We start from the raw sequence: 10,782 nt of genomic DNA on the forward strand, positions 1-10,782 counted from the left end.
TTTGAGTGAGAACCACACGTGTGTTATGGACATAGTGTCGTCACTATAAGCAACTATTGTGCATTTGTGGCAAATAATTCATAATTCAATTTCATTTCTGTCAGAGAAATTGTGTGAAAAAATAGATATTGCCGATGCGCACACCTCAGATTGGAGGGGATGGTTAAGACATAATGAAGGAGTCGAATATGTCTGCACAAATTACCCTGAAAGACGTTTCACGATTACATGTGGGCCAAGCGGTTGGACTGGGACTCAGAACTGCACAGGTGAGAGCATAATTAATACAGTTTAAAGTGGAATTCCAGTGTGTTCGGAATTTTTTTTCCCCAAAGAGCACGATGGAGAAGGAAGTAGTTTGACTTTGCACAGCGTCCCCTACAGCCACAGGGTGCAATTGTTGAGGAGTGCACCCTATGACCAATTCAGTGATAAATGGAGAAACAGACGATATAGATAGTGAATATTTCTCAGCTTTATGTATGTCAACAAGCTACAGGTCTCCACCTACAGCCACTCACAGCTTGTCAGGCTGAGGAATTAAGGGGATAATTAAGGGTCGTCCCACATTGTGGAACTCCTCCTTTTTCAATTTATTTATTTATTTTCCAGCAATAACATGTGACCGGAGTGATGTCAAGAATGCTGAAATCACCGCAAATGACAAGGACACATACAGCTACAATGACCAAGTCAGTTACAGCTGCAAGGCGGGATTTACAGGACAATTCACACTTACCTGTAAGGAAAGAGGTTGGGAGGGGAATCCACATTGCGAAGGTAAGATAATATAGTGTACAATAGTTACAGTTTTACAGCATATGTCAGGATTTTCTTAAAAGCCTTTATCTTTGATAAAGCATTACTCACTGAATCGCTCCTCCATTTAGCACTTTTCGTCCTTTACTAGCATAAGCTCTATAGTGGACAAGAGCTTCACAAAATTGAAACAATGCACACCAACAATCTGAATTTGCTGAATTGTGCGATAAACTCTTCAAGCTATTTGTTTACCTCACATACTGTAGGAGTAATTTTTGGTATCCTCTACCTGTTTTTTATCACACCAGTTCTCAATGAAATACTTCAGTTTGAGTGAGAACCACACGTGTGTTATGGACATAGTGTCGTCACTATAAGCAACTATTGTGCATTTGTGGCAAATAATTCATAATTCAATTTCATTTCTTTCAGAGAAATTGTGTGAAAAAATAGATATTGCCGATGCGCACACCTCAGATTGGAGGGGATGGTTAAGACATAATGAAGGAGTCGAATATGTCTGCACAAATTACCCTGAAAGACGTTTCACGATTACATGTGGGCCAAGCGGTTGGACTGGGACTCAGAACTGCACAGGTGAGAGCATAATTAATACAGTTTAAAGTGGAATTCCAGTGTGTTCGGAATATTTTTTCCCCAAAGAGCACGATGGAGAAGGAAGTAGTTTGACTTTGCACAGCGTCCCCTACAGCCACAGGGTGCAATTGTTGAGGAGTGCACCCTATGACCAATTCAGTGATAAATGGAGAAACAGACGATATAGATAGTGAATATTTCTCAGCTTTATGTATGTCAACAAGCTACAGGTCTCCACCTACAGCCACTTACAGCTTGTCAGGCTGAGGAATTAAGGGGATAATTAAGGGTCGTCCCACATTGTGGAACTCCTCCTTTTTCAATTTATTTATTTATTTTCCAGCAATAACATGTGACCGGAGTGATGTCAAGAATGCTGAAATCACCGCAAATGACAAGGACACATACAGCTACAATGACCAAGTCAGTTACAGCTGCAAGGCGGGATTTACAGGACAATTCACACTTACCTGTAAGGAAAGAGGTTGGGAGGGGAATCCACATTGCGAAGGTAAGATAATATAGTGTACAATAGTTACAGTTTTACAGCCTATGTCAGGATTTTCTTAAAAGCCTTTATCTTTGATAAAGCATTACTCACTGAATCGCTCCTCCATTTAGCACTTTTCGTCCTTTACTAGCATAAGCTCTATAGTGGACAAGAGCTTCACAAAATTGAAACAATGCACACCAACAATCTGAATTTGCTGAATTGTGCGATAAACTCTTCAAGCTATTTGTTTGCGTTCCATACTGTAGGAGTAATTTTTGGTATCCTCTACCTGTTTTTTATCACACCAGTTCTCAATGAAATACTTCAGTTTGAGTGAGAACCACACGTGTGTTATGGACATAGTGTCGTCACTATAAGCAACTATTGTGCATTTGTGGCAAATAATTCATAATTCAATTTCATTTCTGTCAGAGAAATTGTGTGAAAAAATAGATATTGCCGATGCGCACACCTCAGATTGGAGGGGATGGTTAAGACATAATGAAGGAGTCGAATATGTCTGCACAAATTACCCTGAAAGACGTTTCACGATTACATGTGGGCCAAGCGGTTGGACTGGGACTCAGAACTGCACAGGTGAGAGCATAATTAATACAGTTTAAAGTGGAATTCCAGTGTGTTCGGAATTTTTTTTCCCCAAAGAGCACGATGGAGAAGGAAGTAGTTTGACTTTGCACAGCGTCCCCTACAGCCACAGGGTGCAATTGTTGAGGAGTGCACCCTATGACCAATTCAGTGATAAATGGAGAAACAGACGATATAGATAGTGAATATTTCTCAGCTTTATGTATGTCAACAAGCTACAGGTCTCCACCTACAGCCACTCACAGCTTGTCAGGCTGAGGAATTAAGGGGATAATTAAGGGTCGTCCCACATTGTGGAACTCCTCCTTTTTCAATTTATTTATTTATTTTCCAGCAATAACATGTGACCGGAGTGATGTCAAGAATGCTGAAATCACCGCAAATGACAAGGACACATACAGCTACAATGACCAAGTCAGTTACAGCTGCAAGGCGGGATTTACAGGACAATTCACACTTACCTGTAAGGAAAGAGGTTGGGAGGGGAATCCACATTGCGAAGGTAAGATAATATAGTGTACAATAGTTACAGTTTTACAGCATATGTCAGGATTTTCTTAAAAGCCTTTATCTTTGATAAAGCATTACTCACTGAATCGCTCCTCCATTTAGCACTTTTCGTCCTTTACTAGCATAAGCTCTATAGTGGACAAGAGCTTCACAAAATTGAAACAATGCACACCAACAATCTGAATTTGCTGAATTGTGCGATAAACTCTTCAAGCTATTTGTTTACCTCACATACTGTAGGAGTAATTTTTGGTATCCTCTACCTGTTTTTTATCACACCAGTTCTCAATGAAATACTTCAGTTTGAGTGAGAACCACACGTGTGTTATGGACATAGTGTCGTCACTATAAGCAACTATTGTGCATTTGTGGCAAATAATTCATAATTCAATTTCATTTCTTTCAGAGAAATTGTGTGAAAAAATAGATATTGCCGATGCGCACACCTCAGATTGGAGGGGATGGTTAAGACATAATGAAGGAGTCGAATATGTCTGCACAAATTACCCTGAAAGACGTTTCACGATTACATGTGGGCCAAGCGGTTGGACTGGGACTCAGAACTGCACAGGTGAGAGCATAATTAATACAGTTTAAAGTGGAATTCCAGTGTGTTCGGAATATTTTTTCCCCAAAGAGCACGATGGAGAAGGAAGTAGTTTGACTTTGCACAGCGTCCCCTACAGCCACAGGGTGCAATTGTTGAGGAGTGCACCCTATGACCAATTCAGTGATAAATGGAGAAACAGACGATATAGATAGTGAATATTTCTCAGCTTTATGTATGTCAACAAGCTACAGGTCTCCACCTACAGCCACTTACAGCTTGTCAGGCTGAGGAATTAAGGGGATAATTAAGGGTCGTCCCACATTGTGGAACTCCTCCTTTTTCAATTTATTTATTTATTTTCCAGCAATAACATGTGACCGGAGTGATGTCAAGAATGCTGAAATCACCGCAAATGACAAGGACACATACAGCTACAATGACCAAGTCAGTTACAGCTGCAAGGCGGGATTTACAGGACAATTCACACTTACCTGTAAGGAAAGAGGTTGGGAGGGGAATCCACATTGCGAAGGTAAGATAATATAGTGTACAATAGTTACAGTTTTACAGCCTATGTCAGGATTTTCTTAAAAGCCTTTATCTTTGATAAAGCATTACTCACTGAATCGCTCCTCCATTTAGCACTTTTCGTCCTTTACTAGCATAAGCTCTATAGTGGACAAGAGCTTCACAAAATTGAAACAATGCACACCAACAATCTGAATTTGCTGAATTGTGCGATAAACTCTTCAAGCTATTTGTTTGCGTTCCATACTGTAGGAGTAATTTTTGGTATCCTCTACCTGTTTTTTATCACACCAGTTCTCAATGAAATACTTCAGTTTGAGTGAGAACCACACGTGTGTTATGGACATAGTGTCGTCACTATAAGCAACTATTGTGCATTTGTGGCAAATAATTCATAATTCAATTTCATTTCTGTCAGAGAAATTGTGTGAAAAAATAGATATTGCCGATGCGCACACCTCAGATTGGAGGGGATGGTTAAGACATAATGAAGGAGTCGAATATGTCTGCACAAATTACCCTGAAAGACGTTTCACGATTACATGTGGGCCAAGCGGTTGGACTGGGACTCAGAACTGCACAGGTGAGAGCATAATTAATACAGTTTAAAGTGGAATTCCAGTGTGTTCGGAATTTTTTTTCCCCAAAGAGCACGATGGAGAAGGAAGTAGTTTGACTTTGCACAGCGTCCCCTACAGCCACAGGGTGCAATTGTTGAGGAGTGCACCCTATGACCAATTCAGTGATAAATGGAGAAACAGACGATATAGATAGTGAATATTTCTCAGCTTTATGTATGTCAACAAGCTACAGGTCTCCACCTACAGCCACTCACAGCTTGTCAGGCTGAGGAATTAAGGGGATAATTAAGGGTCGTCCCACATTGTGGAACTCCTCCTTTTTCAATTTATTTATTTATTTTCCAGCAATAACATGTGACCGGAGTGATGTCAAGAATGCTGAAATCACCGCAAATGACAAGGACACATACAGCTACAATGACCAAGTCAGTTACAGCTGCAAGGCGGGATTTACAGGACAATTCACACTTACCTGTAAGGAAAGAGGTTGGGAGGGGAATCCACATTGCGAAGGTAAGATAATATAGTGTACAATAGTTACAGTTTTACAGCATATGTCAGGATTTTCTTAAAAGCCTTTATCTTTGATAAAGCATTACTCACTGAATCGCTCCTCCATTTAGCACTTTTCGTCCTTTACTAGCATAAGCTCTATAGTGGACAAGAGCTTCACAAAATTGAAACAATGCACACCAACAATCTGAATTTGCTGAATTGTGCGATAAACTCTTCAAGCTATTTGTTTACCTCACATACTGTAGGAGTAATTTTTGGTATCCTCTACCTGTTTTTTATCACACCAGTTCTCAATGAAATACTTCAGTTTGAGTGAGAACCACACGTGTGTTATGGACATAGTGTCGTCACTCTAAGCAACTATTGTGCATTTGTGGCAAATAATTCATAATTCAATTTCATTTCTTTCAGAGAAATTGTGTGAAAAAATAGATATTGCCGATGCGCACACCTCAGATTGGAGGGGATGGTTAAGACATAATGAAGGAGTCGAATATGTCTGCACAAATTACCCTGAAAGACGTTTCACGATTACATGTGGGCCAAGCGGTTGGACTGGGACTCAGAACTGCACAGGTGAGAGCATAATTAATACAGTTTAAAGTGGAATTCCAGTGTGTTCGGAATTTTTTTTCCCCAAAGAGCACGATGGAGAAGGAAGTAGTTTGACTTTGCACAGCGTCCCCTACAGCCACAGGGTGCAATTGTTGAGGAGTGCACCCTATGACCAATTCAGTGATAAATGGAGAAACAGACGATATAGATAGTGAATATTTCTCAGCTTTATGTATGTCAACAAGCTACAGGTCTCCACCTACAGCCACTTACAGCTTGTCAGGCTGAGGAATTAAGGGGATAATTAAGGGTCGTCCCACATTGTGGAACTCCTCCTTTTTCAATTTATTTATTTATTTTCCAGCAATAACATGTGACCGGAGTGATGTCAAGAATGCTGAAATCACCGCAAATGACAAGGACACATACAGCTACAATGACCAAGTCAGTTACAGCTGCAAGGCGGGATTTACAGGACAATTCACACTTACCTGTAAGGAAAGAGGTTGGGAGGGGAATCCACATTGCGAAGGTAAGATAATATAGTGTACAAAAGTTACAGTTTTACAGCCTATGTCAGGATTTTCTTAAAAGCCTTTATCTTTGATAAAGCATTACTCACTGAATCGCTCCTCCATTTAGCACTTTTCGTCCTTTACTAGCATAAGCTCTATAGTGGACAAGAGCTTCACAAAATTGAAACAATGCACACCAACAATCTGAATTTGCTGAATTGTGCGATAAACTCTTCAAGCTATTTGTTTGCGTTCCATACTGTAGGAGTAATTTTTGGTATCCTCTACCTGTTTTTTATCACACCAGTTCTCAATGAAATTCTTCAGTTTGAGTGAGAACCACACGTGTGTTATGGACATAGTGTCGTCACTATAAGCAACTATTGTGCATTTGTGCATAATTCAATTTCATTTCTTTCAGAGAAATTGTGTGGAAAAATAGATATTGCCGAAACGCAAACCTCAGATAGGAGGAGATGGTTTAGACATAATGAAGGAGTCCAATATTACTGCACAAATTACCCTGAAAGACGTTTCATGATTACATGTGGGCCAAGCGGTTGGACTGGGACTCAGAACTGCACAGGTGAGAGCATAATTAATACAGTTTAAAGTGGAATTCCAGTGTGTTCGGAATTTTTTTTCCCCAAAGAGCACGATGGAGAAGGAAGTAGTTTGACTTTGCACAGCGTCCCCTACAGCCACAGGGTGCAATTGTTGAGGAGTGCACCCTATGACCAATTCAGTGATAAATGGAGAAACAGACGATATAGATAGTGAATATTTCTCAGCTTTATGTATGTCAACAAGCTACAGGTCTCCACCTACAGCCACTCACAGCTTGTCAGGCTGAGGAATTAAGGGGATAATTAAGGGTCGTCCCACATTGTGGAACTCCTCCTTTTTCAATTTATTTATTTATTTTCCAGCAATCCAACAGTGTGTTCGGAATTTTTTTTCCCAAAGTTAGCTTTATGTATGTCAACATTTGATCAGTATGCCTACATGGGTGATTGGCCTGTTTAAAGGACCTCTTTGGTGCACAGCAACAGCAGCTGTGCACCAACACTCGCCCTCAGGTGCACATTCAACAATTAAACCCTATTCCGCCAAAATCTGGTCTCTGTCTGCTTCCAAGTGAACCCAGTTCCTTACATCTGTGCCACAGTCCAAACTAAATGGTAAGATGGAAACCCGTCTAATACTTGATTAGACAAGGGAAGAGTATACATACAACAGCGATCAATAATAACGTTAAAGCAAAGAGCTTTGGTTATAATTGACATGGTGGTACGGTTTCGGATTATATCATTGACATTGAATTCATACATTCCACATGTCATCCTAGTACAGTACACAATGTTGTCTACTCATTTTCAAGGGAGTTGTTTACAGGCAGCTTGATTTGTTGCTAAATGTTGCTAAATGACGTGATGACATAACTGCGCCATTACGTAATATACACACCATGAAAGTACTCATATTGAAGTTCATCTCAGCAAAAAATTTGACATTTTTAAGTTTATCATCACATTTGTATTTGAGAAACTAATAACACAAATAATTATGATCAAAATTGTTTTTTTTTAAATCAACACATAACACACTAAAGAACTGCACATTACACATAACTGAACAATGACATTGTATTTGTTTTCTTATGAAGAACAAAATATTTTTAAAATGTGCTAAACTTGGCAAGTAACCCAGAAATACAATGCCAGCAATGAGCAAAAGTCATTTCTATGCCTCAAAAGAACAAAGATGCAGAGATCAGTTAATAAGGAAATTTTGCAAAAAGAAAGAAAGAAAGAAAAGACAAATGATTTTGCTGGTATTGCTGATGAACCCAAAAGTACAGCTTGGGGCGCCACTGGAAGACAAATTACGTTCACAGAGTGGATTTGGTGTCCATCCACCCCTTGTACATGTGGGCCATGTGGCTGTCTTATTGTAGCCTTCTCTGCAGCTGTAGTCTGCAGTCTCATCCAATTTTTTTTTATGCCAATGTGGGACACCCAGGAACTCCACTCTTTTGTCTCCTTGATTGCTACATATGATCTCTGGAATCGGACAGAAAATTGTGTAGGTTTGAGTAGAGAGCAACATGTCATTAACTCTCTCGCACAAAAAGCTTATGATTAGTCATATTATACCGTTGCATTCAGGTGGGCTCATCCAGGTTCCATCATCTCTGCATGTAAATACATGAGAGGTTTGCGATTTATTAAAAACCCAGTGCCTGTCATCACATGTGACCTTGAGGGTTTCTTCTGGTGAGAAAACACATTTCTGGCAGCAGGTTCATAAACGATTCCACCGATTGTCGTCAGAGTCAGGCCACATTTTATTGCTGCATTTGTCAGAAAATCATGCTCATCATATAATTGTTTATGACCAATCATGTGATCATTTTACTTGATGGTGCTTGACATGTTATCCCTGTAAACCACACACACACACACACACGCACACACATAATGTCAACATTACAATGTAACAATGAACGAGCAAATACACCCTAACCCTAACCCTAACCCTATTTGTAAGGGGTGACCATTGCACAATGTTGTAACACACATTATTAATAATATGCATCTTATCAACCTTAACCCAAAATGTCTACAGGCGGAAAGATTTCAGAACTGAAACACAGAAATATTGCCCTACTTCCCCTGTTGTTGCCCATTTTCTTTCAGGACCTTTGCCTTGTGGAAAACCGCCACACCTTCAGGACGGAGACACTTTGAACACATTGAAGTTAAAGTACATCCATGGTGACACAGTTGAATACATCTGTCAGCGTTATTATGTCCTGGGTCCTGAGACTCACAAAACCTGCATCAACGGTGAATGGATGGGAGAGATGAAATGCTTCAGTAAGTTACAACCATATTCATGTTAGATATGTGTATGATTTTTTTTTCATAATGAAAATTCATCGTAATGAACAGATCCCTGCTGGGTACTTGGTAGCATCCTTTTAGGAGAACTTAGGCCCCTTGCATTGGCCACCTAAGCATGGAGGGGAAATACTGATAGTGTCTGCATATTTTTGGTTCCTCTGAGCTCATTCTGGTAGCCATCGTACCCACAGGGAGGCCTGGTCTGTCTTCCAATCCCTTCCATTCGCTCAGTACTACAGCGACTCTCTTGGTTGTGGTCTTCATTTCTTCAGTTGTGTTTTTGATAGAAACCATTCATATTTGGAACCCATCCAAAAACACCTCTGGGTCCGCTTGGGCTTAGGTGCGGTCCAGATATCCTGATACTCTTTATCTTCAATAGTTAAATTTGATGATGGGTTTAACAACGATGGACATACTTTCTTGTTTTCTGGACGCTGTCTACATAGTGATTGGCTCCATCATCATTTTTTTTAAATAACTAAATACCTTGTTTGCATGGAACATCCAGGTGCAGTTTCCCTCTTAGACCCTTCACAAACTCCCTCTCAAAATAACTTGTAACATGAATGAGAGCAAGCTGAGTCATAAAGATGGTGAAGGTGAAGATGTGTCCCCATTGTATAAAGACATATACATCAGACTGCAGCATGTCCCAAATCTATGCCGCAGTAGTTGTTTATACAATGTGCTTGACTGTCATTAAGTGTTTTTGTCCGTTATCTCTTTCAGAACCCTGCCCTGTGAACTCTGAACTCATGAGGCAAAGTTATATTGAATTCAATGCAAGATATATCGTCATAGAATTTGTAACTCATGGTGATCGTGTTCGGTTCAAGTGCAAGAGCACAAGATCTCACCGCACAGGGGACATGTATCAGAGGTGCATGGACGGCGTGATGGACATGCCCACCTGCATTTAGGAGTTTTATCTAACTGGAAGTGATGAACACAAGGTTGTATGTTAATGAATAACCAGAGTAATGAAGAGTTGGGAAAGTCACGAAGTACAGTTACTATGCAATGCTGTTTTGTCGCCGTGTCATCTGTCCTCCACAGACGGGAGCAAACGCACGTAAATCGTCTTCCCATATTACGCCATGCAAATGATCACATGTAGTACGAATTCATTTATTAATTAATGACAATATATTAACTGTCAAGCTAGGATTGACTCATACATAGAAAATGTTGGAAAACTAATCTATTCAGTTCAATGCATACATGGGAAATTGGTACATTTTACGGATATTTAAAATATGACTGATAGAATTACTGCCATTATAAAACACTGCTTTCCTCATCTTAGGTCATTTTCTTTTTATTGTTTCTTCCCCTCCCCCCTTCTGGACTTTATGTATGAAAAGTGCAATGTAAATAAACACATTGTTTGATTACTTCTGAGGTTGATTTATTGGTTGACTGAATTAAATGTTTGTTTAGAATCTATCTGGTATGGTAGATGATGTCATATACTATTTCAATCAGTGATATCCTTTAAACAAGATCACATTGAACATTGTGACTCTGTTGCTTTGTTTTCACCCATTTTCATGTGCATGAATGAATATTTTTTTGTTAATGTTTTACAGTCTCCATGTTTAAAAATTCCAAAATGTTTTATAACTGCATGCTCATTGTTCTTCAGATGCCATCTTCATTA

At 39.6% G+C, this 10,782-nt stretch overlaps 1 protein-coding gene across 4 annotated transcripts in view; it reads left to right on the top strand.

The window, feature by feature from the left end:
* Nucleotides 1-10,519, top strand: part of LOC143003667 (complement factor H-like) — a 58,552-nt gene extending 48,033 nt beyond the window's left edge. For 3 of the 4 annotated variants that reach the window (XM_076154444.1, XM_076154446.1, XM_076154447.1), the window contains 14 exons: nucleotides 105-269; nucleotides 613-780; nucleotides 1,195-1,359; nucleotides 1,703-1,870; nucleotides 2,285-2,449; nucleotides 2,793-2,960; nucleotides 3,375-3,539; nucleotides 3,883-4,050; nucleotides 4,465-4,629; nucleotides 4,973-5,140; nucleotides 5,555-5,719; nucleotides 6,063-6,230; nucleotides 8,913-9,092; nucleotides 9,852-10,519. In XM_076154444.1, coding sequence (XP_076010559.1) covers nucleotides 105-269; nucleotides 613-780; nucleotides 1,195-1,359; nucleotides 1,703-1,870; nucleotides 2,285-2,449; nucleotides 2,793-2,960; nucleotides 3,375-3,539; nucleotides 3,883-4,050; nucleotides 4,465-4,629; nucleotides 4,973-5,140; nucleotides 5,555-5,719; nucleotides 6,063-6,230; nucleotides 8,913-9,092; nucleotides 9,852-10,042 — 2,369 coding nt within the window. In that variant the 3' untranslated portion in view covers nucleotides 10,043-10,519. Of the gene's footprint in view, nucleotides 1-104; nucleotides 270-612; nucleotides 781-1,194; nucleotides 1,360-1,702; nucleotides 1,871-2,284; nucleotides 2,450-2,792; nucleotides 2,961-3,374; nucleotides 3,540-3,882; nucleotides 4,051-4,464; nucleotides 4,630-4,972; nucleotides 5,141-5,554; nucleotides 5,720-6,062; nucleotides 6,231-6,634; nucleotides 6,841-8,912; nucleotides 9,093-9,851 lie in introns of those variants that run through there. The other variant, XM_076154445.1, reaches the window with a different exon arrangement.
* Nucleotides 10,520-10,782: the final 263 nt, after the last annotated feature.

Source organism: Genypterus blacodes, unplaced genomic scaffold (assembly GCF_046128005.1).
Source record: "Genypterus blacodes isolate CSIRO-AG114 ecotype Tasmania unplaced genomic scaffold, CSIRO-AGI_Gbla_v1 ptg000062l_1, whole genome shotgun sequence".
Classification (NCBI taxonomy): Eukaryota; Metazoa; Chordata; class Actinopteri; order Ophidiiformes; family Ophidiidae; genus Genypterus; species Genypterus blacodes.